Source organism: Boleophthalmus pectinirostris, unplaced genomic scaffold, assembly GCF_026225935.1.
Source record: "Boleophthalmus pectinirostris isolate CB_2022bp ecotype Guang Dong unplaced genomic scaffold, ASM2622593v1 HiC_scaffold_8, whole genome shotgun sequence".
NCBI classification, from domain to species: domain Eukaryota; kingdom Metazoa; phylum Chordata; class Actinopteri; order Gobiiformes; family Gobiidae; genus Boleophthalmus; species Boleophthalmus pectinirostris.
This window is the reverse complement of record NW_026571515.1, coordinates 14,305,582-14,333,398: the sequence shown is the minus strand read 5'-3', so window position 1 is coordinate 14,333,398 and position 27,817 is coordinate 14,305,582. Positions and strand designations below refer to the sequence as shown.

The following is a 27,817-nucleotide window of genomic DNA, read 5'->3' as shown; positions in this document are numbered from 1 at the left end:
GATGTTCCACGATATTATTGTGAGAACTTTGAAGATACGATATCACGATATTTCGGTTTTGTTACATCCCTAATAATTTCTAATCTTTTTGTAATGATTTTATTGATTTATTGTTTAAAACTTGAGTGAAACTAATTGTTCAGAGAGACGATCACTCAGTCAGAAAAAAAAGGTTTGGTAAACTCTGGTCGAAACTCTTCCCTGAGTCTGGTCGAGGTCCAGGTGTGTGACTCGAGCCACGCCCCGTCACACCTGCACAGAAACGCAAACACAAGAGGAACAAACAGAAACACCAAATCCTCACAGGTTCGTCAAATCCTTTTCTCCACAGAAACGACTTTGGTTTGTCTGGAACGGTGTTTAGAAGCAGAGAAGTGGGACGGGACCTGGACCTGGACCTGGACTCCCTATGTTTAGTACTGACTTTGGGCACCAGAGGACTAAACCAGGACTAAACCAGGACTAAACCAGGACTAAACCAGGACTAAACCAGGAATAAACCAGGAATAAACCAGGACTAAAACAAGATTAAACCAGGACTAAACCAGAATTAAACCAGGACTAAACCAGGCAGGACTAAACCAGGCAGGACTAAACCAGGCAGGACTAAACCAGGCAGGACTAAACTAGGCAGGACTAAACTAGGACTAAACCAGGCAGGACTAAACCAGGACTAAACCAGGCAGGACTAAACCAGGCAGGACTAAACCAGGCAGGACTAAAACAGGCAGGACTAAAACAGGCAGGACTAAAACAGGATTAAACCAGGACTAAAACAAGATTAAACCAGAATTAAACCAGGACTAAACCAGGCAGGACTAAACCAGGACTAAACCAGAATTAAACCAGAACTAGTACAAGATTAAACGAGGACTAAACGAGGACTAAACAAAGGCTAAACCAAGCAGGACTAAAGCAGGACTAAAGCAGGACTAAAGCAGGACTAAAGCAGGACTAAAGCAGGACTAAAGCAGGACAGTGCGATGGTTCGTTTGGCACTGACATGTCTGAGATGTACTTGGGCACTGGGTCGTGGAGAGACTCTTGATCCTGGGCACATCCTGCTCTGAAACACGTGGATTTTCCTGCTCCGCTCAAGACTGTGAGTTTGGAAACACTTCTGAACACTTTTATTAATAATCTGCCTCTCTGATATTTATGGTTAAGAAAACATTGTGATCATTTACAGGAGTTAGAGTTTTGTTGATTATAATGAGCATAATAAATTAGGCTCAATCCAAATGTGCAAATACAAGCTGCTGTGTGTTAACAGCTCCACCTTCTGGCCAATCTGAAAAGTACAGCTATTGAAACTTAATTGGTGCTTTTTTTTTAATGTGGTTTCAAAGGAAATTTTAACTGTAACTTTTATAGGGGACAGACTGTCACCTAGGCTACTCGTCTTTATTTATTGTTTTATTTTATTCATTTTATTTAAAACAAGGACAGTGCACAGAAATATTAAGATGTGCCAAATTTGTGCCAGATTTAGCCTCAAGATCCTTTTTATCTGCAATCCAAAATACATTAAATAAACTATTTACATTAGACAACTCTAACAATGACATTTCAGCAGTGACAATGTCTCCTTAAAATAGGCTGACCAGATTTTCAGTTTCAAAAACTTACTCATAACGAACACGAGTCAGTATAATCACATTTTCTTTGTGTTTTGGTCATTTTTAAGCAGCTTTTCTCTATTTTACCCAAACAAATAATAATTTATGCCACTCTTTACTGTTGTCAGGTTTCAAACTGGTCAAAAATAGGGAGACCTGGGACATTTCTCGTATAGACCCGGGACAAATCACTGGTTTTGGATAAATCTGTTGGGACAGCTGCATGTCTGTGCACTCTCAAATGGTTGTTCCCTTTTTGCTTCAGTGTCCAGACATCAACATTTACTCAGACAGACCCAGTTTTGAGCCCTGTGTCCCCTGTCGCAGCAGATTTATCCAAAACCAGTGATTTGTCATGGTTTTATACAAGAAATGTCCCTGGTGTCCCTCTTTTTGACCAGTTTGACGCCTGCCAACAGTAAAGAGAGGCATAAATTGTCATTTGTTTTGGTAAAATACATAAAAGCTGCTTCAAAATTACCAAAACACAAAGAAAATGTGACTATACTGTCTCGTGTTAGTCATAAATGCTTAACTCGAGCTTGTCGGGTGATGAAAACTGGGCGGTAAATTGGGCAGCAATTGTAAATATTTATATTATTATTTAAATATAAATACTTAATTTCTTAAGTGGAAAAAAAACGAGATGCAGATTATTTGCCAGAAAGTAATAATAATAAAAAATAAAAAAAAACAGGCCATGACCACTTTTGAGGATTGCGTCATAGGGCCAGTTCAAGTGGTGGGGGGTAGAGGGGCGGGGGGCCGGTCAAAGCTGCGTGGCGGGCAGGAGTTGGCCTGCGGGCCTTAGTTTGATGTCTCTTATAATGGATGGGTGTTTATAATAATGTTTTGGCTCAAGATACAAAGGCAGAGTACAAGAACTGACAAAATAAGCTTTTGAACTCAATATTTTTCACAAACAAATATTTCTTCATTATATCAACTAGCTATAGAGTTTTGGGAGCCGAAACTTTGAAGTAATTTTTCTCAGTTTCACTCTGGAGTTGAGATCTTTTGTCTTTGTAGGGTAAAACACACAGACCGTACACGTCTTTTTTTTTTTTTTTTTTTTTACGGTTAAACGACAACAGCGCTGAATCTGATTGCCATGGCAACGGTCGTTAGCAACCGTTGAGCTTCCGGAGACTCACAAACGAACAGTTCCTTTCCACACTCACTGTATTTTAATATCGCGGCTACATTTAGCCTGTTTTTGTGTTTTTGTGGTGTTGTTTTTAGTTTCTTTTCCCCTAAACTTGCAAACGGCGCTTCACCTGAAAATCCACTGACGACGACCATGCACGCGATGGAGCTGCGGGGGGCACGAGGACGCAGGAAAACAGCGCGCGGGTACGTGAGCACGAGCGAGTTTAAAACACACATAACCTGACAGGAAATGAGAGAAATGAGTGTGAGGATGTGTGTAATCTCCAACCAAAACCCACTTTAAAATCACTATTATGAAAGTAGTGATTGAAAAAAATGCACATAACGTGACTGAAGTGTGCACGGATCAGTGTCCCTGTCCGTGCGCGTGTCCCAGTCCCTAGTGCACAGGTGTCAAACATAAGGCCCGGGGGCCAGATCCGGCCCTCCAAGACCTTTAATGTGGCCCTTGGGTGATTTTCTACAAAAATATTTTAATTATATTTTCTATTAAAATCTTGTTAATTTTCTGTGGTGTTTATCACAGCAGCGTCTCCAGTGTCTATGTACGTGGCCCCTCCCACCAGAGCAGCACAAATGAAGACTTGTCTCTTTCCAAACGCTCTTAAAGGACGATCGTTTTGACTGCTGACCGTGATACTCTCATCAACAAAATGTCAAAAATGAGAAAAGTGGAGCCGAGTGCAGGAAGAAAAATTTACTTATTCCTGTTTGCATACAAGTTCATGTTAAAACATTGTGTTGAAATTGCATTTTTCTTAAAGTTTCAAGTTGTTCATAAGATGATAATATTTTGTAAAAGAAAGAGTTCATCAATTAAAAAAAGATTTCTGTAATAGATTTGTGTTTCTCTGCACAAATATTTGAACTTATTGTTATTTTTGGGGTTTATATGCCATGAGTTTTCTGATCCGGCCCCTTTGGGATCAAAGTAGGTTGGATACGGCCCCCGGACCAAAATGAGTTTGACACCCCTGCCCTAGTGCATAATGGGTCATGATGGGCACACTCGAGCATACAGCTCATACGGTTGAGTCTAACCGGCCCATTTAAGATCATTTGGAATTATAAAATAAACATATTTTGTAATATTACCTCATGCATGGACTAAGGCTGCTTTGCTTTTATTTTATTTTTATAATTATATTTGATTATATATATTTTTTATTTTATATATATATATATATATATATATATATATAGTTTTTATTTATATTTTTTATTTTTAAGTTATTTTTATTTTCTTTTATATTTTTTTTTTTTTCTTTTATATTTTGTTTAATTTATTTTGTTGGAAATGTGAAAAGGAAGAACTGATTTCATTTTGGGGGTGATCCGGAAGAAATCCTGGATTCTGGATCACTTTGAATTTTTAGTCAACATTGTGGTAAATGGGGCCAAAAATTTTGTTTCTCAATATCTCGGTTAATTATTGACCAAACCCCATGAAATTTGACTCAGGGATGGACAATGGGATCCTCTTTCATATTCCAAAGGCTGATCCAGATCTGATCCAGAAGACTGATTTTATCGCAATTTATATAAAAAATGGGGGTAGTCCTTGGCGGAGGTCTGCGCTTTCTGAGTGTTTTCTAGTTTTATAATTTTATAGTTTTATTTTATTATTTTTTACATTTATTTTATTTTTAATTACATTTTTTGTAAGGCAATGTTGATTTCTGTTATATCTTGCAAAAATGAAAAAACAAGCGCATAGGGACGGGATCGTTCTTACAGTATCATTAAAGGTGTTACAGCAGAATTCACAGCATCGGGGTGACAAACAGGAGTCAGAGAGTCTATAATCATCTCGCCGAGGTTTCAGAGAAGTCTAAGGGGTCTCAGTCTACAAAACCTTTGTACAGTCCAGTTATAAATGTTATATTTTTTTTTTAGCTCATACATAATTCTGGGAAAATCACGGAGCACCTGCAGGTTCAGTCACTCAAGGCCACTGAGCAAAACATTTTCCACTTTAAATGTAACAAGTATTTAGTGTGAAATGAGCACAACCTCACGTTTTCATGGCTTACTCATAACAAAAACTCTTCCCAATCTGACCACATCAGAACAATGATATTTACTGCTTTTTATAAAGAAATGCAATTACTATTATGTAGAATTGAGTTAAGCATTTTGGCCAGACCCGCCACAATATTTTCTGTTTCTTATGTGGCCCCATTGAAAAAATAAAAATTAAAAATTGCCCATCCCTGGACTAATGTGTCTGTGTTTTTGATCTGGCTGCAGGGATCTTCACAGGCTGGACCCCGAAGTCTTCCAGAACCAGATCCACAGAATTTATTCAAGGTATATGCATGCTTTTTTTTTTTTTTTTTTAAACTCTACTTTCTGATCTACTCGTATGTTATAATGTTGTTTCCTCTTTGTGTTTCATTCACACACGTTTAACTCACAAACCCTGCATATTTAGGCCAAGTTCTTCTCTCAAACAGGGAACAGAGGGTTAGGGTTGAGCTTTGGACATGTAGACAGACCTATAAAAATAAAGAGTTACTCAAACACGTGTGAATGAAACAAAACACAAGTCCAGTATAATAACAAAGCGCAATAATATGAATGCTAATAATACATTCAAAGCAAGAGACTAGTGTCAAATAAGGCATAATTGTATAAATGTGTAAGTACAAGTAAAAATAAAACATTGTGCATTCTTGTGTGAGTCGTAATCAGAGGGACTTCTTTTTGCTTTATGGTCATTCACAAACATGATTTTCTGTATTTTGGCTAAACAAATGACAGTTTATGCTCCTCTTTACTGTTGGAGGATCATATTAGTCAAAAACTGTGATAGTCCCGTTTTATTCCCAGTCTAGACCTCCTGGTTTAGTCTTAGTTTAGTCCTGGTTTAGACCTTGCTTAGATCAAATTGGTGAAAAATAGGGACATTTCTTGTATAAAACTGGGACAAATAGCTGGTTTTGGATAAATCTGCTGGGACAGGGGACACAGGACTCAAAACTGGGACTGACCTGGAGAAATGGGGACATCTGGTTACTCAAGGTAAAACTATATCCAATCCACCTTATTTATATAGCACATTTTATAAGCATGAGAGTTTCCGAAGTGCTGCACAGACAAATTAATACAATAAAAGACAGTAAATCATAAATAAAAACAATAAATAAAAAGTGTTAAAATGAATAAAGCTAAAAGAAAAAAAAGTCTTAAAGCTCACAATTCGTGTAATATAGGACTTTTAAGATTAAATACAGCTGCACACATGTCCTCAGAGGAGTCCACACTGAGAGAAACTATTAAAACTCACCATTATTTAATGAATAACCTTATGTCCTGTCAATCATCATCTCATTGTTACACTGTCTTCCTATGACCTCTTGTATATAGCTGTGATTTTTATATTTTATTACTTATCTTTCTATTTTATTTTGATGTGTACATTTACATTGTTTTATTTCACACGTGTCTCTTGCTCTTTTTTTTTCTACTTATTTAGAATTTATTAGTACCATTTATATTTTTACTCTTTGTTATTATATTATATTGTGATGCGTGAGCTGCTGTATCAAGATAATTTCCCTTGTGGATCAATACAGTTTGTCTAAAACTGTAAAGCTATGTCCAATCCAATCCACTTTATTTAAATAGCACATTTTATAAACATGATTTTCCAAAGCGCTGCACAGACAAATTAATACAATAAAAGAGTAAATCATAAATAAAAACAAAAAGTGTTAAAATGCAAAAATGAATAAACTAAAAAAATAATAATAAATAATAATAATAATAATAATAATAATAATAATATATAATATAAATAAATATATATATATAGTAATGGTTGTAGTAATAATAGTAATAAATACATATATACATAAATACATACATAAATAAAATTAAATAAAACACAAGACCACATAACTCATGTGGTGAATATACAGCTGCATACATGTCTTCAGAGGAGTCCATGCGGGGATAAACTGTTAAAACTCACCCTTATGTAACGAATAACTTTATGTCCTATCAATCATCATCTCATTGTTGCATCTCTCATTGTTTCCCTTGTGGATCAATAAAGTCTAAGTAAAGCTATATCCTATTCAATCCAATCCAATTCACTTTATTTAGCACATTTTATAAACATGAGTTTAAAAAGTGCTGCACAGACAAATTAATACCCCCCCAAAAAAAAAAACTTGTTAAAATGCAAAATATAATAAAAATTTAAATAATTAAAAAATAATAATTAATAAAAATATATATAAATAATAATAAAAAAGTAATAATAACTAGAAAAGCACTCACAGAGCACAGACCTCCGCCAAGGACTATCCCCATTTTTTACATCCATCCATCCATTTTCGTCCGCTTATCCGGGGCCGGGTCGCGGGGGCAGCAGCCTAAGCAGGGACTCCCAGACTTCCTTCACCCCAGACACGTCCTCCAGCTCCTCCGGGGGGACCGCGAGGCGTTCCCAGGCCAGCCGAGAGACATAGTCCCTCCAGCGTGTCCTGGGTCTTCCCCGTGGCCTCCTCCCGGTGGGACATGCCCAGAACACCTCCCGAGGGAGGCGCCCAGGAGGCATCCGGAACAGATGCCCGAGCCACCTCAACTGGCTCCTCTCGACGTGGAGGAGCAGCGGCTCTACTCCGAGCTCCTCCCGTGTGACTGAGCTCCTCACCCTATCTCTAAGGGAGCGCTGCGGAGGAAACTCATTTCGAGCGCTTGTATCCGCGATCTCGTCCTTTCGGTCACTACCCAGAGCTCATGACCATAGGTGAGAGTAGGAACGAAGACTGACCGGTAAATCGAGAGCTTCGCCTTTCGACTCAGCTCCCTCTTCACCACAACGGTCCGATACAGCGACCGCATCACTGCCGAAACTGCACCGATCCGCCTGTCAATCTCACGTTCCGTCCTTCCCTCACTCGTGAACAAGACCCCGAGATACTTGAACTCCTCCACTTGAGGCAAAGACTCTCCACCCACCCGGAGAGGGCAAGCCACCTTTTTCCGGTCGAGAACCATGGCCTCGGACTTGGAAGAGCTGATCTTCATCCCAGCCGCTTCACACTCGGCTGCAAACCGCCCCAGTGCACACTGCAGGTCCTGGCTCGATGAAGCCAACAGAACAACATCGTCCGCAAACAGCAGAGATGAAATCCTGTGGTCCCCAAACCGGACCCCCTCCGGCCCCTGACTGCACCTAGAAATTCTGTCCATAAACACAATGAACAGAACCGGTGACAAAGGGCAGCCCTGGCGGAGTCCAATATGCACAACATCCAGAGACTTCAGGTACTCAATGCGGATCTCATCCAACCCCGGAGCCCTGCCACCAAGGAGCTTGCCAACCACCTCAGTGACTTCGGCCAGGGTGATGGATGAGTCCGCCTCCGAGTCCCCAGCCTCGGCCTCCTCGGAGGAGGACGTGATGGTGGGATTGAGGAGATCCTCAAAGTATTCCTTCCACCGCCGGACAACGTCCCCAGTCGAGGTCAGCAGCTCTCCCCCCGCACTGTAAACAGTGTTGGTGAAGAACTACTTTCCCCTCCTGAGGCGCCGGACGGTTTGCCAGAATCTTTTTGAGGCCGTCCGATAGTCCTTCTCCATGGCCTCCCCGAACTCCTCCCAGCTCCGAGTTTTTGCCTCCGCAACCACACGGGCTGCAGCACGCTTGGCCCACCGGTACCCGTCAGCTGCCTCAGGAGTCCCCCGAGCCAGCAAGGCCCGATGGGACTCCTTCTTCAGCTTGACAGCATCCCTTACTTCCGGTGTCCACCACCGGGTTCGGGGATTGCCGCCGCGACAGGCACCACAGACCTTACGCCCACAGCTCCGAGCAGCTGCATTGACAATAGAGGCCGAGAATGAAGCCCACTCGGACTCCATATCTCCGGCCTCCCCCGGAATCCAGGAGAAGTCCTCCCGGAGGTGCGAGTTGAAAGTCCCTCTGACAGAGGGCTCCGCCAGACGTTCCCAACAAACCCTCACTACATGCTTGGGCCTGCCAGGTCTTTCCGGCTTCCCCTCCGCCAGCGAACCCAACTCACAACCAGGTGGTGATCAGTTGACAGCTCAGCCCCTCTCTTCACCCGAGTGTCCAAGACACGCCGCCGGAGATCAGATGACACGACTACAAAGTCGATCATCGACCTCCGGCCTAGGGTGTCCTGGTGCCACGTGCACTTATGGGCACCCTTGTGCTCGAACATGGTGTTCGTTATGGACAAACTGTGACTAGCACAGAAGTCCAATAACAAAACACCGCTCGGGTTCAGATCAGGGAGGCCGTTCCTCCCAATCACCCCTCTCCAAGTGTCACTGTCGTTGCCCACGTGGGCGTTGAAGTCCCCCAGGAGAACAACGGAGTCCCCGGTCGGTGCACTGTCTAGTACCCCTCCCAAGGACTCCAAGAAGGCCGGGTACTCAGCACTGCTGTTCGGCCCGTAGGCCGACACCACAGTGAGAGACCTGTCCCCGACCCGAAGGCGCAGGGACGCGACCCTCTCGTTCACCGGGGTGAACTCCAACACACAGCGACTGAGCTGTGGGTTAATGAGCAGGCCCACACCAGCCCGCCGCCGCTCCCCGCGGCCAACGCCAGAGAAATGGAGAGTCCAGCCCCTCTCAAGGAGTTGGGTTCCAGAGCCCGAACTGTGTGTGGAGGTGAGGCCGACTATATCTAGTCGGTAACGCTCAACCTCCCGCACAAGCTCAAGCTCCTTCCCCCCCAGAGAGGTGACATTCCATGTCCCCAGAGCTAGTCTCCATGTCCGGAGATCTGGTCGCCGAGGCCCCCGCCGTCGACTGCTGCCCAGATCTCTCTGCACCGGCCCCATATGGATCCTCCCGCGGGTGGTGGGCCCACGTGAGGACGGCCCCACGTCGCTCCTTCGGGCTGAGCCCGGCCGAGCCCCGTGGGGGGAGGCTCGGCCACCAGGCGCTCGCTGGCGAGCACCCACCCCAGGCCTGGCTCCAGGGTGAGGCCCCGGTGACGCCAATCCGGGCGACGTAACTGGCCTTGCTGGTACACTCATCATAGGGGCTTCTGAACCGTTCTTCGTCTGACCCGTCCCCCCGGACCTGTTTGCCTTGGGTGACCCTACCAGGGGCATGAAGCCCCCGACAACATAGCTCCCGGGGATCATTCGGGCACTCAAACCCCTCCACCACGATAAGGTGACGGTTCAAGGAGGGCCATTTTTTATATAAATTGCGATAAAATCTGTCTTCTGGATCAGATCCGGATCAGCCTTTGGAATATGAAAGAAGATCCCATTGTCCATCCCTGAGTCAAATTTCATGGGGTTTGGTCAATAATTATCCGAGATATTGAGAAACACAATTTTTGGCCCCATTTACCACAATGTTAACTAAAATTTCAAAGTGATCCAGAATCCAGGATTTCTTCCGGATCACCCCCAAAATGAAATCAGTTCTTCCTTTTCACATTTCTAACAAATCCTGAAAATTTCATCAAAATCGGTCCATAACTTTTTGAGTTATGTTGCTAACAGACAAACAAACAAACAGACAAACGCCGGCAAAAACATAACCTCCTTGGCGGAGGTAATAAATAAAACAATAACAAAAAATAAAATAAAATAAAACACACAGAGGACCACTCAACTCACTTGGTGTATATGCAGCTGCATACATGTCCTCAGAGGAGTCCATGCTGAGATAAACTGAACACACTCGTGGCTCGTTCTTTTCACAATAGAAATCAAATATTTTTGAGAAAGTTCTTCCCAAGTCTGTTGCAGAAGTTCCCATAAATGTGTGGCACTTGTTGGTTGCTTCACTCTTCTGTCCAGTTCATCCCAAACCAGCTTGATGGAGTTTAAGTCTGGACACTATGCTGGATACTCCATGTTTTCAAGCTTTACCATCTTGTTCTTTTTTCCTGAGATAGTTTTGACAGAGCTTGGACTCGTTTTGTATCTTTTGTCTGTTCAGTTTTTACATTTGTACCATTTCAAGCTCTTCCTTTATCTTGCAATAAATAATTGGAAAAATCAGGATGTTCTTAAACTTTTGGCTGGTATTGTACATTTTTACTTATTATATTATTTTGTGATGTGTGGGCTACTGTGCCCAAATAATTTCCCAAGTTGTGGACAGTGTTGGGAATGTTACTTTTAAAATGTATTCCCCTACAGATTAGATTACGTACCCCAAAATGTAGTTTGTAACATAATCCATTAAATTACTTGGTGAGTAATGTAATCTGAATACTTTGGATTACTTGATTTACTGTAGAGAAGCAAAGATGAGGAAATCTTCACATAAGAAGTTTTGTCTAATAAAAGAAAATAAAAAAGCCCAGACTTTATTAAAAATATTATTGATAGAAGAGGACGAGACACGGTCCACGCAGCATGGTTTAGTTAAATCCTGTTTTAGTCTTGGTTTAGACCTGGTTTTAGTCCTGGTTTAGACCTGGTTTTAGTCCTGGTTTAGACCTAGTTTAGACCTGGTTTTAGTCGTGGTTTTAGTCGTGGTTTTAGTCGTGGTTTTAGTCGTGGTTTTAGTCGTGGTTTAGTCCAGGTTTAGTCCAGGTTTAGTCCAGGTTTAGACCTGGTTTAGTCCTGGTTTAGTCCTGGTTTAGATCTGATTTAGTGACGGGTGCAGTACCGGTGAGGCGCGGTAGGGGCGCTGTTCTTGGCGCACACATGGATGAGACGCGCGACCGTTGTTTCCTTGGAGGAGAGGAGTGAGACTAGCCACGTTAGCTTAGCCTGTTGTCTGCAAAGTTTTACACCCAGACAGATCCAAAACCCGGCGCTTATTTGGGAGTTTTGAGCGGCGTTTCGTCCTCTCCGTGGCGCGAAGGTGAGCGCGCGTTGGCACAGCTCGTCCGGACAGAGCTAAGTTCATGTTTGTAACTCAGAGTAGCCGGTTTGCTAACTGCTGCAGCTCTTTGTGGGGAGTTCACAAAAGCTGTTTTTATGGAAATAACTTGAATACTTTAACATGCAAGCAGTATTTTCCTTTGTAAACACAGGATCGGGAATTGTTACGTGCTTTATTTTAATTTCACGCTGTTTTTTCTTGTTGTTAGAGCTCATTTATTGACTGTACATCCATGTTAACTACACAGAAACAAGTTCGAAGTTCGATGTTTTTCTAATAATTCTCACTTGGTTTGATGGGATACAACCTGTGGTCAGTGTTTGTCAGAGTTTTACATCGGTGAAGTGGCAGTTTGTAGGAAAAAGATTGGAAGAAAACGCAGAAACGTGCAGTAAAAAAAACAGTAGTTCTAAAAACCGAAATTCTGTCCAAAATCTCGTCATAATTTGCGTGCAAAATTGACAATATTTCTCTTGCATAATAATAAATAATATAATATATAGCAATCATTTAACAAAATAAAGGTGTTGAAAGTGTATATTTTTAATCGTCAAATAATAAATGTGTAAGTTAATGAGACAAGCTTTAGCCTTTGTTTACACTCTGATTTCTAGGTAACACTTACGACATTATTTACGCCGAGAATATTTTATTATTTTATTTTTTTTTATTTTTGACTTTGTTTAATGGGGTAGTACCAGTGGTCAGTATTTATTATTTATATGCCAATATTTGTTGTTTTAAATCAGCCAAGGTTTAGTTTGTGTGGAGGAAAAGTTAAAAGAAACGTTGAACCTCGCAGTTATAAAAACGAACAGTTGTAAAAACCAAAGTTCCATCCAAAATCTCGGCATAATTGAGCACAAAGAACACATTTTTGGCAAAATAAAGGTGCTGTCATGTATGTCACATTTTTATTTCTCATATAATAACTATTGTTTAAATTAGACTTTAGCCTTTGTTTACACTCTGGTTTCTAGGTAACAGTTACGGCATTATCTACGTCGAGAATATTTAATAAAAAAAATAATAAATCCATTCAATTTTGATTAATTTTGACTTGGTTTGATTGGATAGCACCAGTGGTCAAGATTTATTATTTATGTCAATATTTGTAGTTTTACATCAGCCAAGGTTCAGTTTGTGGAAAGGAAAAGTTAAAAGAAACGTTGAACCTCGCGGTTATAAAAACGAATAGCTGTAAAAACCAAAGTTCCATCCAAAATCTCGGCATAATTTAGCACAAAGAACACATTTTTAGCAAAATAAAAGTGCTGTCATGTATGTCATATTTTTATTTCTCATATAACTATTGTTTAAATTAGACTTAAGCCTTTGTTTACATTATATACCTCTAGCCTAGTCACTTTTTTCATTAGATTTACAAACATGCAGTAAAACAAAGATGACATGAAAATAGGGCTAGTTAAATGATGCAGATTGATAAATTAAGTTCTTTATACATTGATAACATGTAATGAGCTTGTTTATTTGGAATAATGTTTTAGATGGCATTTTAATTGAAAGGTATTGGGATTGGTATTAGACCCCGACCGATATATCGGCTGGCCGATATTATCGGCCAATATGGGCACCTGGAGACATATCGGCTATCGGCCGATATGCTTGCTGATATTGGCCGATATTTCACGTGGCCATGTTATATCTCGTTATAAAGCTTAAACTCTCTACATTATGTTCATTTAATCCAATTTACAAATGTCCGAATATGTGGCTCCGCATCAGTATTTATCTACGGTGTAATTTGTCTGTGTCTGTGTCCGTACTGTCCCTGAACACACCACCAGAGTGACGTCACTTCACTCGCATGTGTTTGTTTACACCCGCAGTGGTGCGCAACACTGAGATTTCTTTTTCGGACAATCGGTTTGAGTCTGGATTAAAAGGACATTTATTAGTGCAGACTTGTGATGTGAGGAGGAGCCTGTGTGAGCGGTGAGTGTTGGAAATACATCGACTTTGAAGCTAGTTTTCGCTATTTGTTATTAGCGATTAGCTGCTGTAGCTCCCACACATAAACAGGCTGTTTTCTATTGGTCTATTGTAAAGTGACTATATTGGCCGTATATTTGTTACTGGACCAGTATTGATATGTAAATGAGCTGTGAATAGACGTGTGAATGATCCACATTTATGCATATAATTAACTACCGCGGTGCGCACGTTTTTACGGCTAAAGGCTAATAGCAATAGTTTACTAGCTAGGAGTTGTGGGTCGGTCGCGATCGAAGCGGCTCTTAGAGCCGGCTCTTTGAAGCGAACAACGGGAGCATGTTTCTTATTGGGAGCTGTTTTTTCTCTTTTTCTCACTTTTTCTCTTCATGCCGCATGTAGACCCGTAGTTTGACCGCAGCAGCGGCTGAAAACGAAACTTTCAGAAATCTGCATGTGCATAGGATAAAAAAGTGCATATTTGGCTGCAGTTCAGCATAAAATGAATAAACCAGGACTAATCTTGGGCTCGAGTGCAGGAGAGAGATAGAAACCGAGTCCCGACACTCAGTCCTGGTTCAGTTCTGGTTTAGTCCTGCTTGCAACAAAACAATCTCAAGAGTCGCTTGGGAGCCGAAAGAGCCAGCTGCTTTAATGAGCCGAGCCGGTTCTCCAAAAAAAAAAACAAAAAAAAAACTGGAATACCCATCACTAGCAGTGACAGTAACAGTAGCTAGAATGTGATGCAAAAATGCCATCAGGCCAATCTACTGTATGTAAATATGATGTAAAGAGTCAAAATAACAATAAATGTTGCCTAAATAAACCCAATTTAGAATCCACTAGAGCCAAACCTAAGTTTTTTAATCAATTCAAGATTTACAGTGAATTTTTACATCACTAAATATATCGGCGATTATATCGGCTATCGGCAGCCCCAACTCCCATTATATCGGTTTCATATCGGCCACAACAAAATCCATATCGGTCGGGCTCTAATTGATATTATTACACTTACAACAATGAATAACATTTTCCATATAAAATGTAAATTTTTTTAAAAATTTTTTTCCCAAGATCGAAAATAATAAAACAAACCTGTAGCGTAGTCACATCCGCTGCCCATTTCCAACCATAACGCTGACAGGTTTTCATGTTTTTGTCATTTTGACGTTTGATTAAATTATAGGATAGAACCTTAATCTGTCTACAATCTATGGGTAGAACCTGTGCTAAATATTTATCAAAATGTTACATGAGTTATTTCAGAGGGTGGAAAAAAAGTTTTTTAAAAAAGAAAGTAAAAAGGGTTCTGAAACAAAAATACCTTTTCCATTAAAATGCAGAGACAATTTACTCATGGAAGACATTTTTCTGAAACAAATAAAACTTAGACAAGCATAAATAATAAATGCTCAAATGTTAAATAAAAAAGGGTGTGCCGTGCATGCACCATAATTAAGCATTTGAGCCAAAAACAAACTATAGTAACTGAAAAAGGACAAAATGCATTGGGTCAAAATAAAATGGGAGAGTAATCATACATTTTAACATACATGGGTACAAAGGGGGGAAAAGGACAGAATATAAAACATGTACATGCGTTATTTGCTGCGTATTGTAAAGTATGGAGATAATTCTTTATTCCTGTTGTAAGTGTGAATAGGTTATTATTATTATTGAAATGCTCCTGTCTCTTGTAGTTTGAATTGACGTAGACTGTGTTTGTGCTCACAGCATGGACCAAGACGGAGATTTCGACGTTTTCTATGAAAATGACTCCGACTCGGACAAGAAAGTGAAATGGACCCCAGACGAGGTTTGTTTAAGCAGCATTTTTCCACTCATGAAAACCTTCAAATGGCATACTGTATTTTGCCCATTATAGGGGCTCTGGATTATAAGGCGCACTGTCATTGAATGGTGTATTTTCAAAGTTTTTTCACATATAAACCACACCAGACTATAAGACGTAACACAACAGTTAGATAAGTCAGTCAAACTTTATTTAATGCGTTCACAATAACTCTCAACTTTGTTCACTTGTAATGTGTAAAAACAGTTGGGCGATTCCGGCGTCCAGCTCGCCCACATCCCTCTCGTCATTATCCGAGTCAGTGTGGTTACTGTTCCCTGGCAGTTCAGTGATGATTCGGGTCTTGGTGAAAGCTTGAACCACAGTTGATACTGATCCTTAGCCCGGGCGTTCACGATCCGTTGGCAGGTCGTGGCGTAAGTCGCTCGGCGCTGTCTCCCTGTCTTGGTGAATGTGTGTTCTCCTTCTCTCATCCACTGCTCCCATGCAGCTCGCACTTTCACTTTATAATAGCCTTGAATTTAAAGTGGGCGTTGTGAGCGTGTCTCTTGACGGGTGCATTTTGATATTAAAAGGAATCACAGTATGTATTACTCCACAATGCTCCTGACTACGGGAGCTGTAATGCTGCAAGTGGTGATGTAAAATGAAATTAAAAATCTAAATAAAACAACTGCAGCTTTAAGGTCCTCTATTGCCTCTTCTGAGCTTTTAGCCACATTTTAAAGCAGCTGCATCATCAAAAAACGTACCTGGAGTTGTGTTTTGCTTAATTCACCCATGTTTGAGTAATCCTTTATTATTAGTCTGTATCTCGGCTCTGTTCCACCTTGTGATGTCATAAAGTGGGAATAAAATAAACTTATACTATCCTCCATAAAAGTTAGAGTACACCTGCTTTCGTGCCTTTTGATGTGATTATTTAAACTGTGCAAATTGTGATGACTTTATTTTTGCTTAGAATAGACTCATTCACTGTGTTGTGGTGTTCACATGTTCATTCAAACTGTTTCTGTTCTGTTTAGGATGAAAACCTCAAAATCCTCGTCAATAAGTTAGGAAAAGACTGGAAAACCATTTCCACTTTTTTACCTGTGAGTTCAGTGAGAAGAGGGTGAATAACATCATCGTTATATATCGTTATATATTATTATATGTTGTTATTAATGTTTTTACTGCACATGTTTGTTTCAGGGGCACTCAGAGGCACAGTGCATGAACCGATGGACCACATGTCTGGATCCAGTTCTAGTGAAAGGCTACTGGACCGAGGAGGAGGACCAGCAGGTGGGAGCGCTATTGTTTATGTTAAATAATCGATAATGGCATAATTTCAGATGGATCATAGATTTTTAATTCATAATCCATCATGTGTGCAATATGTTTATGGATTTAAGTCCTTGGTGTTGGTGATGGGGTTGAATAATGGCGTCACTTCTGTAGGAATTATATTTTAAAAAAACACTGTGGTTTATTTATGCGGATAGAGGCTTGAATTTTATGTCCAGTAATTACAGATATTAACCATAAATGAAATCTTCAACCTGACAGATACACAGTCAACTCCAGACTAGAATTCTGAGCTGCCTCATTTTAATTGAGATTATAGAATGTTGTGAAGGCACTCAAATGAATGTAATCTATTAAAGACTTATTTTGTACTTAAAAGACATAAAAAATTATACTTAATCTGAACTAATACTGTTGACAGATCATAGACCTCGTGGCCAAGTTTGGGACGAAGAGCTGGCCTCTCATCGCCAGACACCTGCAAGGGCGCCTGGGGAAGCAGTGCCGCGAGCGCTGGGTCAATCACCTGGACCCTCTGGTCAACAAGAGCTGCTGGACCAAAGAGGAGGACCTGATCATCTACAAAGCCCAGGCCCAGATTGGAAACCGCTGGGCAGACATCGCCCGGCTGCTCCCAGGAAGGTCAGGACCATCACGACTCATGGTCATGACATAAAAATTTTTTGTTTACGTGCAGAAATATAGAAAGATTTAGTTAAACTATAATTCTTAAAGGCACCACAAAGAACAACACATTTTTTGTGTAAAGCTGAATTTTTTTCATTAATGAAATTTCAATAAATGACCCTGTTGTTTATGTGTAGTGTATGTGTGACTTGAGTTCTACACAAAGCACTTCCTTCTGTTTTTCAAACACATCATAATCTGTATTTTTGTTAAATAGGCTCTAGTACAGCAACACAAATTGTTGTATTGGTTGTTTTAGTTCATTTGGGCAATAAGATTCTTCTAAAAGTCTAGTTTATATTTCCAGTATCATCCCAATCAAAACTTTCTGGTCTTTCTTTGTATAGAACAGACAACTCTGTGAAGAACCACTGGTACTCTACCATCAAACGCCTGGCAGAGCAGGGCGAGTTCAAGAAGGAGGACCTGGACTTGAAGCTGGACTTAAGGAAGCTACGGAAGGGAAAGGTACCGCCTTTATAATACTAATACTTGGGGCTGGGCGATATGGGGGAAAAAAGAACCACGATTCCCCCCCCATATTGATCAATCTCGATTTTCAATTCGCTCTTCTTCCATCTTATCTCATACACAGACAGACATGAACAGAAACACATGCGATGTCCGTGCGCCATTAGAGGTCTTGAGTTTCACTCAGTCAGACAGTCGTTGTTTAGTTTCCATAACTTGTATTATAAAGAGAAGAACCAGAGGAGAGAAAGAAGAAAAGGTGAGGAGCTGGATCAGAGACTGAGGTGGAGCGCAGGGAGACGACACCGCACAAACGACAGACGCGCGCACACACACGTTGACTCTCACACACAGATTCGCACACACAGGAGAGACTGGACTACTAGTAAATTGTGCAGATTTAAGTGAAAACTTGTGAATGTGAGGAGACAAAGTTGACACGCTGTGGCTCAGGTGATTTTTTTTTTACTCAGGCTACAAGAGTCAATCCTCATCAGCACCGTGTGTTTTTACTGCCACACGATTGCCTCTTGAACTGTCCATTAAAATGCGCTTGCCTTATCGTTGAGATTGAGCTATGCAGAGATCATGATCTATTGGTCTTTCGAGTTTTGGCACAACCCTACTAATACTGAAATTGTAGGAAAATAGCGTATGAAATGAACTTCACTAAGAACCTTTTATAATTGTGTGTTTGTTTAACAGGAAGAATTTAAGTGTGATGTTGTTTTAGACACGGAGCCCATCACATCCAAAGTGAGTCCTCTCCTTTTTGGTCACATTTCACTCTGTCCTCTTCACCAATGGCATCTGTACACTTAATCATGTTCTGCCTGTGTGTGTTTTGTTTCAGACCAATGAGGAGACTCAGTCCGAATCAGGGGAGCCTCAGAAAGCCAAGCCAAAGCTTCTAGTGCCTCCTGCTAACAACCTCTCAGCCCAAGGTCCACCCAGCTCTAAACCTGAACCAGGCTCTAAACCTGGTCCCGCCTCCAAACCTGGTCCGCCTCCAAACCTGGTCCCGCCTCCAAACCTGGTCCCGCCTCCAAACCTGGTCCGGCCTCCAAACCTGGTCCGGCCTCCAAACCTGGTCCGGCCTCCAAACCTGGTCCGGCCTCCAAACCTGGCCCCGCCTCCAAACCTGGCCCCGCCTCCAAACCTGGCCCCGCCTCCAAACCTGGCCCCGCCTCCAAACTTGAACCAGGCTCCAAACCTGAACCAGACTCCAAACCAGCTCCCAGTCCCAGACCCAGTCCCAGCTCGTCTCCAGGCACGGCTCCCCCAGCAGTGGACCACAAGAATTTGGAGGAGGCTGCTCTGAGGATGATCTCTGAGGACATGCTGCCTCTCAGGTGATGGCGCTGCACATTTGTTTTATTTACATCTCTGATAGTTTGTTTTCTAGCATCAGGTCAATTGCCCCTGGTGGATGAAGAGTACATTTCTGTTAACGGCAATTAATCCAAATCTAAGCCATCCTTAACTCACACCTCACTTTGTATCTCACATTAATTAATTAATTTGACCAGGTTCTTTCTGCTCTTTGCCAAAGAGCAAATCCAGATGATCAATCTAAATCAAAATTCATTAGGGCAAGTTTGAGGAGCAGTTCCATAAATGCGTAAGAACATAAACACAGACCATAGCCTTATATTGACTGACATTGTTTTTGTCACAGTTTTGTGGAGGGCGCGGGGTTCCGCTCCTTCATGGGCATGATGTGCCCTCAGTACAGCAGACTGTCCCAGAGGGCACTGGGGCTGCGTCTGTACGGAGACGTGGAGAGGACTTATAAACCTCAGCTCATCCGGGACCTAAAGGCCTGCCTGGCTCAGAGTCAGGAGGGAGAGGGTTTGATTCATGTGTCTGTGGATCTGTGGACGGGCTCTGGCTCCTCTCCTCTGGACGAGCCCATGGTCTTGGTCCAGCTGCACTTCATCAGTGAGTCCTGGCAGCTCCGACGGCCGGTCGTGGCCTTCAGACACCTGAAGCATCAGGACCTGAGCACATCACTGCCTCGAGAACTGGAGGCAGTGCTGTTAAGCTACGGCATCTTCCCCCAGCGCATCGGCTACATCCTGATGAACAACGCCAAGCAGGCGCTGGCCGCTAACAGCCTCTTCTGCGACTACAAGGTGAGTCTCAGAGTCATTTTATCTTTTAACGCTCTCACATGTAACCCACATGAACGTCCCCCCCTGTGTCTGTGATGTAGCTGCTCCTGAACAGGGCAGAGGTGGAGGGAGAGGAGGTGGTGTCTTTTCTCACAGACCAGCTCTCTGAGGAGGACTCTCCGTTCTGCAGGCTTCAGATGGGCTCTGGGCTGAGCTGTGTGGGCCACACACTGCAGCGGGTCATACAGGAGGCTCTGAAGAGCTCCAGAGAGGTGGAGGACCTGCTCTCTCAGATCCAGCACGTAGTGACCTTCTTCAGGACCAAGACCTGCTGGAGCGAGGTGAGGGGAGAGCCTGCACACTTTAATTAAACTAACCAACTGCACTATTGGCCATCAAAATGTGTTTCTGCTACGCCTTCATATGGTCTTTCGTTCTATGGTTTTAAAGGTGCACTGTGTACCTTTTTTATTGCATTGTTGAGAAGTTCCACAGTAAGCCATTAAACTTCTCTATCTCCATGAAGACAAGCAAGTAGCATGAGTAGTAACCAAGTTACAAGGCTGATTTGTGGAGTGGTGACCATGATCACAGTAAGAGTGCTTCTTTTTAAGCAACTTGACACTTGAATAAATACTGGATAAGTAAGTATAATGCCATACTGTGGAACATTCCAGGTAAAGCAATAACATCTCCATGGAGACGACCAGGTGGCGAACCCTCCTCCAGAAAAGCTTTAATAAAAATATTGCAAATGGATATGATGACCGTAAAATAAACATTATGCCCACACATGATGATGTAAAGTTCATGTCTTGTGCCGTGTAGGTGCTGATGAGGGAGTGTGGGGCCCCCTTGTGGCCTCCGCCCGGCAGCTGCAGGTGGAACTCCATGCTGTTGTGTGTGCGGCGGCTGGCGCAGGAGTCCACGTGGAGCAGTGTGACAAGCGTCCTGACCCAGGCCCGGACAGAGGCGCGAGATCCGGCTAAAGCCCCGCCCCTCCTGTCAGTCACACGGGAGCAGGTGGAGGACGTCCTGGGACTGTTGAGGCCCTTTGAGACGGCCCTACAAGTACAAACTATATTACATATAATCATAGACTATATAAATGGACATATTCACTTTATACTGAAAAACTGTCACCAATCTCAAACCAAACTAAAAATAAAATAAATTCCTATTCCTAATATGAAACTTGGCTCCTCTATAACTTGAGCCGAACTCTCCCTCAGTCCACTTCTTTATACAGTCTGTGCATGTAACAGTTCAGTTTTATTTGTAAATACTAGTGTGAGGTGTTTATTTCATTATTTATTTTCAGGGACTAGGTCCAAACATATTGTAATAGCAGCTGTAAGTGTATTGACAAAATATATTGATTCACAAGAGAAATTATTTGGACACAGTAGCTCACACATCACAATATATTATAATAAAGAGTAAAAATATAAATGTTAATATTAAATTCTAAATAAGGAGCAGAGAAAATGGCAAGATACAGGTGTCAAATAAGGCATAATTGTATAAATGTGAATGTACAAGTCAAAATAAAATAGAAAAATTTGTAATAAAATATAAAATCTGTTTCATACAAGAGCAATAATTATTATTATTGACAAGACATAGGTTAGTTATTATCTGTTATAAGAAAGTATTATCTGTAAATAAGAACGGTGTGTGCTGTCAGCATCCAATAATAAAGCATTATATTGTCTGCAAACCAGGAAGTAATGCTGGTTTTCTGTTCTAGCTGTGGCTTTTCTCCTAAGCTGAACTTACACAAAAAATTCTGAAGTGGTTTAACTCTGCTCCAAATCTATTTTATGAAACTGGAAACTCAACCTTGGCCCTGTCTGTGTATAATAACTCTGAGTTCAGAATTAAACTCTGTAATTTCAATCTGTTTTGTGCATAAGGGACTCACTGCTTTTGTTTACCAACATTACACAAATGTCACACTCACACTGTTTTGGCTTTTGTTCTAAATGGTCTCTCATTTGTCCCCAGACTCTCCAGGGTCACAGCGCGTCCCTCTGCAGTCTCGTCCCTTCTCTGCTGCGGCTGGACAGAGCTTTGAGCCTCAGTAAGAGCAAATACACAGACTTCTGCCGAGCTCTGAGGACAGGTCTACACTCTCACTGTCAAACCCTGCTCCATCACAGAGACGTGCTCTTCGCCACGGTGCTCGACCCCAGGCTCAAACTGCAGGTACCGGCACAGAGAAACCAGGAGGAAACTACCGTAATTTCCGGACTATTGAGCATAAACAGCATCAACTCAATTTTAAAAGAGAAAAAAAAAGTGTACATATATATTCCGCACTTGTCTCTAAGCCACAGGTGTCCACGTCTTCAAGAACGTTTTCAAGTTCGGGCCGTCTGCTTTTATCGCCTCTGAAAGCTTTTGTTGTCTTTTTGCTTTGAGTCAGTTTGTCGCACTGCCATCGCCAAAGACTCACCATCGACTCACTGATGTCGAGCTCACATGCAGCAACTCTGTTTCCTTCTTCCACAGTCACATCAATCGCCTTAAACTTAAAAGCTGCATCATCTGTATTTCTTTGTGTTTTCCATGAGGAGGGTGTGTGCAAAATAATGGGCGCGTTCTATTGCGCATGTCTCCTACAGAAAGAGTCTCTGTCCTGTCTGTATCATGTCAGTGTCTTGTAGGATTTCAGCAGATTTCAAACTCTCTCGGGGGCGGGGGTAGTTGTATGGATCAGGTATGAGTGGATGTCCAGCTACTGAAGTTTGAGACATTTCTTCTCATCATTTATGCACTCACCTGTATTTAACGCATACGGGTCATTACGACATATCCCACTCACTAATGTTAGTTTAGCATCATAACTTATTTTATCAGACGGCGATAAACTGTTTTAGTGCTGCACCAGCTTGTTGCAGCTTCATGTGAACCGCCCAGGCAGCGACGCTTTCTGCACTCAGGCTGTGCTCATGTAGCCAGGCTGGCACCACCTAGTGCCTCCGCTCAATTTCATTTCTCTCCAGCGACTATGTCAGGAATCCGAATACACTAGACGGTTTGCAAGAACCCTGAAAGTGCAAGTTCGGGCACTAGCCAATCAGCGAAGAGCCATACATTCTGTGTTGGCGAGGATTCCTGAGATCGAGGATTTAAAGCTGAAACAAAGAGAATGTTTGAATTTTATCAAGGGGAAAAGACGTTATTGTCCTCCTTCCTATTTTTCTGGGATTTGGGAAAAGCTTAATATACCAGTTAGCCCCGTTGGCGGCGCATTACATATGCCACGACCAAATAACAGCGATTGGTTAAATGATAAAAAGTACCCGCCTACCGTCGAGTGAACGAATTCTAACGCTGCGAGGTCAGACGGTTTCTACGAAGTGAAACCGGCTGATGAATCAGGCTGCGCTCATTTGCACTGTGTTGAACAAATAATCCATCCATATATTCGTCGCATCGCAGTTTAAGCCGCAGTGTTCAAAGTGTGAGGAAAAGAGTAGCGGCATTAATTTCAGTCAAAAAATACTCTGCTGAAATGTACTAGTGTATGCCAACACTGAACCTTCTTCACCTAATCTTGTATATTGTCATTTTCAGCCGTTTTGTGAGAAGACCGAGGAGGAGACTGACTTCCTAACTCCACCATCCAAGTCTGAGGTCACTACCATCATCGAAGCAGCTTTATGTACTGTCCCGTCTTCAGACCATTCTTCTGTGGAGGAGAACGGAGACCGCACCAGCCCTGCCCCAGAGGTCAGTCTTTATTTGAGCTCAGAGCTGCGTTCAACAAAAAATGAGGGCATCAAAATATTATGTACGCTGTGTCCGAATATCCGCCCTAGTCCGTAACCCAGACCTGAGCATTGTCCAGCTCTTTGGCCACATACGACCCTTTTGTTGACTATGTCCAGCCCGTTTTTCATTTGGAATTACAAAAGAAATATATTTTATAATTTTACCTCATGCATGAACTAAAGCTGCATCGCTTTTATTTTAGGTGTTTTTTTTAATGACAACCACAACCTTTTCATAGCTTGTTCATTTGTTTTCAAAATAAAACCAAAAATAAGAAAATGAATTTTCTTATTTATCTCCAAAACCAAAATGAAAAAATTGACAATTCATTTTTTCAGTTTTTGATTTTGTGTTTAAAGGTTGTATAGAGGATTTTCCAAGGAACGAGAAATCCAGCGACTGTTTGTCCTTTTTCAAATGTTGCGCATGCGTGAAACCACCCCCCCTCCCCTACAGCTCCCTACGTAGAAACACCTCCTCCCGCCTCCTCCTTACACCAGAAAGTACTCATCGCTGCACATGACTTGTAAACAACTAACTACAGTGTTGGTTAGGCAAGGCGAAAAGGCAAGGGCGGGGGGGGTGCGCGGACATTTCGTGCGCGGAAAAGAAGTGAGGAGCAGGGGGAAGAGCGAAACGGGGAGAGGAGAGAGGAGAGGGGAGCAGTGCGCGGAGATTCCGTGAGTGGAGAAGAAGTGAGGAGCAGGGAGAAGAGCGAAACGGGGAGCGGGGAGAGGAGCAGGAAGCGGTGCAGAGAAGGGTGCGCGGAGATTCCGTGCAAATGAAGCTACTATTACAACACGCAGCAGTAAGCGGACTCTTTCTTTGCATTGAAAATTACGTTTTCAGACATAGGATATTCCATTCGTGTCTTGAAAAACGTTTGTCTAGCTCTTGGAAATAAAGTACGTTTTCATAATAAGCAGAAGTGACCTGTCCAGAAGTAATTTGGCGACCAGTGCGTCAGTCTTTAGACCCTTCGTCTGCTTCAATGCAAGCCATTGCTGGAATGAATCTTCAAGAATCACCTTAGTTTGGCTTCGCTGCTTTTCCCCTTGTCTTCTTTCAAATACAGACTTTCTTTTGGGGCTAACTGCTCCTGGATTCTTGTCTGCCATTGCGACAAACTTTGTGCTAACTGCGAGGAAGATATAGGTCAAAAAAGCCGCTAAGAACCGTTGCGTTGGTGAAGTAAACAGCGTCTGTGGACTGCGTGACAGGCGTACGTAAACCACGTAATGGCAGCGCGCAGGCAAGTCAGTTACGCTAGAAACGTAGGGAGTTTGATTGACAGCCTATCAGCTAACAGATAACGAGGCAGTGTCGTTATCTACTGGCAAATGTTTAGGTGGCCCCTCCACGTCCAGAGTTGATGAAATTTTTTTTTTTTTGGTCATCATAATTACAAGGCTACTGCATCTCTATAATGCTATCACTGACAATTTGAATAAAAAAAAAATCCTCCATACAACCTTTAAATGAATAATGGAAAAAACGTTTCCCGTTTCCCACTCTCATTAGCGCCCTCTACAGGGCACCCATTCACAGAGCGATTTGAACACGCAGCTTACTACTTTCAGGTCACGTGACGCTGGCGTCTAGGTGAAAAAAAAGTCCACTAAACTCAGTCTGATCTGATCATATTTTTGACAGAAATCAAGTTTTATCTAACACACAAGTGTTTATGGACTAATAATAATCTTACAAGTTTTTGCCAAGCTGGATTTCATGTATTGTATTTTCCGGACTATAAATTGCTCTGTAATAGAAGGTGCACCAGCCAAAAAAAAAGCACAATGAAGAAGAAAAATATATAAGTCACACCGGACTATAAGTCACCGGACCACCCAAACCATAAAAAAAAGTCTGATTTATAGTTCAAAAAATACCATAAACAGACTGGATTATTTGCTTTTTGTCTGAGAGGTGGAAATTATCACTCTTTTAATGCTAACATCTTTACAGCATAACAGTTTATTTAAATCCGACCTTTGTGAAAGTTGTCGATGCCCTGTCAGCCGAACACTGCAGTTTGAAGTCTCCAAAAACGCATTGCGCTCTACAGGAAAATTCTTTCTGGGCCCAAGCTCCTGGGAGCTGCAATACCTGGAAAGCCACTAGTTGGTCTGGAGCCAGGACAGAGGGGGAGGGGCTTATTCCATTTTTCTTATAGAACCATGGGTGGAACAGAGCATTTTGAGCTTTGGAAATGTAGACAGACTAACAAAAAAGGATTACTCAAACATGTGTGAATGAAACAAAACTACAAGTGTTTTTGTGGAGGTAATAACATTCTAACACGGTAAAATAAGACCTATAAATACACGTGCAGATTAAGTATAAACATTGTACTACTCTCTTTTTGCAGTCTTCAGCCACTTCTTCTTTGGACATGAATGGAGTCGTCACCAGCTCTGCTCCGGAGGTGAAACAAGAGAGCCAAGACACGCCCACACACCCACCACCCAGCGCCATTTCAGACAACGCCAACCCCGAGAACAAACTCAAACGCAAGTCTCCATGCAGCGTGCCCCAGCCTCCCCAGAAGTGTGTCAAAGTGTCAGAACTAGAGGCATACCTGTCCGAAGCGCCCCCTACTGGAAGCTCCTGTGTGGCGTTCTGGAAATCCGCGCACCGTTTCCCCGGACTGCAGAGGTTGGCGAGGAGGTTGCTGGCTGTGCCGGTGACCTCGGGGGGTTTGGACAGGCTCTACCCCATGTCCCTGTGCCTCATACGGGCTAGAAGGAACCGTCTCCCCCCAAACACCACAGAGAGGCTGCTGCTGTACAAGGACGCAATGAAAACGAGCGCAGTGAGGAAGCCAGCGAAGATATGAACTGAGATATGTGTCTGATTTTGAGCCAGACTATCACTACTGTAACTCGAGTTTGAGAATAAGGAATATACTTGATGCTCAGTACGGATTCTGATAACACGATGATGATGAAAAAACTGTTTATATGACAACAGAATGTGATTTTTCAACATTAAATCACAGCTCTTCTTTTTATATTACCATGTGTCTTATATCTGTGTAAGCCCGTCCATAGTCATATAATAGTCTGTGTGCTCTTATACTTGTTCTGATACAGCTCAAGATCGTTCTAAATTCATTCAGGGAAGGTTCATTTCTGTCCTGTGAATTTAACTTTTTTAAAATAACAGTGTTGGGAATAACAGTGTTTAAGTGTAATGGCGCTACTAACCGTGGCACCTTTTTTGGTAAGTAATCTAATTAATTACACTCCCCATCGTTACAATGTCGTTATCGTTATTGGGAAAGCAAAGTGGTGCATTATAGTTGGGTTGAATCGCGGTGTCAGGCTTCAGACAAACAACATCAGCAGGAGCGAGGAGAGCGAGGGACAGAGCAGGGACAACATGATTGGATAAGACATTGGTGGGCGGAGTCTGTTTCTTTCCTGCACACTTCAGCTAAATGAGACAAACTCGACGAGAATGCGACAATGGCAACGAGGAGCCAGGGACAATCAAAGGTGGTGTTGGAAATACAGTTTCAATATTTACATTTTTATTTTTATTTCCACGGTATGGCCAGTTGCAATCAGTTAAATTTGAAATAATACATGTTGAAATATACCGTTTTTATTCTTCATTCAGTTACTATAAACTTCCATGCAATAGTACATAACATGAAAAATAACTGGATAATTACTTTGCTGAGTAATTACTTTTACAGCAACAACTCAGTTACTTTGTGGGGAAGGAATTTGTAACGGTAATTACTTTTTTTAAGTAAAATGCCCAACACTGAATAAGAATAGATCGGTTTCATAATGCGCTTTTTACTGTAACTCAAAGGCGCTGTATCTTTGAGTCGATCAAATAGGAATGAGATCACTGTTGGATTTTTTTGGACAAAGTTTTTCGACCCACAAGGGAAATTTGTACACAGTAACTCTCAAATCACAATATAATAACAAAGAGAAAAAAACTAAATGGTAATAAATTCTAAATAAGTAGCAAAAAACAGCAAGAGACAGGTGTCAAATAAGGCATAATTATATAAATGTAAATGTACAAGTCAAAATAAAATAGAATTAAAGCCGCAAGCG

At 42.0% G+C, this 27,817-nt stretch overlaps 1 protein-coding gene across 3 annotated transcripts; it reads left to right on the top strand.

Moving 5' to 3' along the window:
* The first annotated feature begins 211 nt into the window (after positions 1–211).
* mybl2a (v-myb avian myeloblastosis viral oncogene homolog-like 2a) lies at positions 212–26,749 on the top strand. 3 transcript variants are annotated; one of them, XM_055166427.1, is made up of 17 exons: positions 212–306; positions 2,862–2,972; positions 5,040–5,099; positions 15,321–15,402; positions 16,425–16,493; positions 16,594–16,686; positions 17,111–17,331; positions 17,724–17,844; positions 18,553–18,603; positions 18,701–18,845; positions 18,881–19,199; positions 19,526–19,982; positions 20,063–20,302; positions 20,790–21,032; positions 21,969–22,169; positions 23,544–23,699; positions 26,110–26,749. In XM_055166427.1, exons 2-17 carry the CDS (start codon positions 2,920–2,922, stop codon positions 26,575–26,577), a joined length of 2,979 nt encoding a protein of 992 aa, XP_055022402.1. In that variant the 5' UTR covers positions 212–306; positions 2,862–2,919; the 3' UTR covers positions 26,578–26,749. The 3 variants fall into 3 exon arrangements, with proteins under 3 accessions (XP_055022402.1, XP_055022401.1, XP_055022403.1); XM_055166426.1 differs by lacking the exon at positions 212–306 and adding an exon at positions 953–1,102; XM_055166428.1 differs by lacking the exons at positions 212–306; positions 2,862–2,972; positions 5,040–5,099 and adding an exon at positions 11,463–11,609.
* The last annotated feature ends 1,068 nt before the right edge of the window (positions 26,750–27,817 follow it).

Excerpts from the sequence above, each read along its gene's own strand:
- mybl2a (XM_055166427.1), top strand. The coding sequence starts at position 2,920 with ATGCACGCGATGGAGCTGCGGGGGGCACGAGGACGCAGGAAAACAGCG. Across the intron at positions 5,100-15,320 it reads ATCCACAGAATTTATTCAAG|CATGGACCAAGACGGAGATT; the intron begins GTATATGCATGC and ends TTGTGCTCACAG. Across the intron at positions 17,845-18,552 it reads GGAAGCTACGGAAGGGAAAG|GAAGAATTTAAGTGTGATGT; the intron begins GTACCGCCTTTA and ends TTTGTTTAACAG.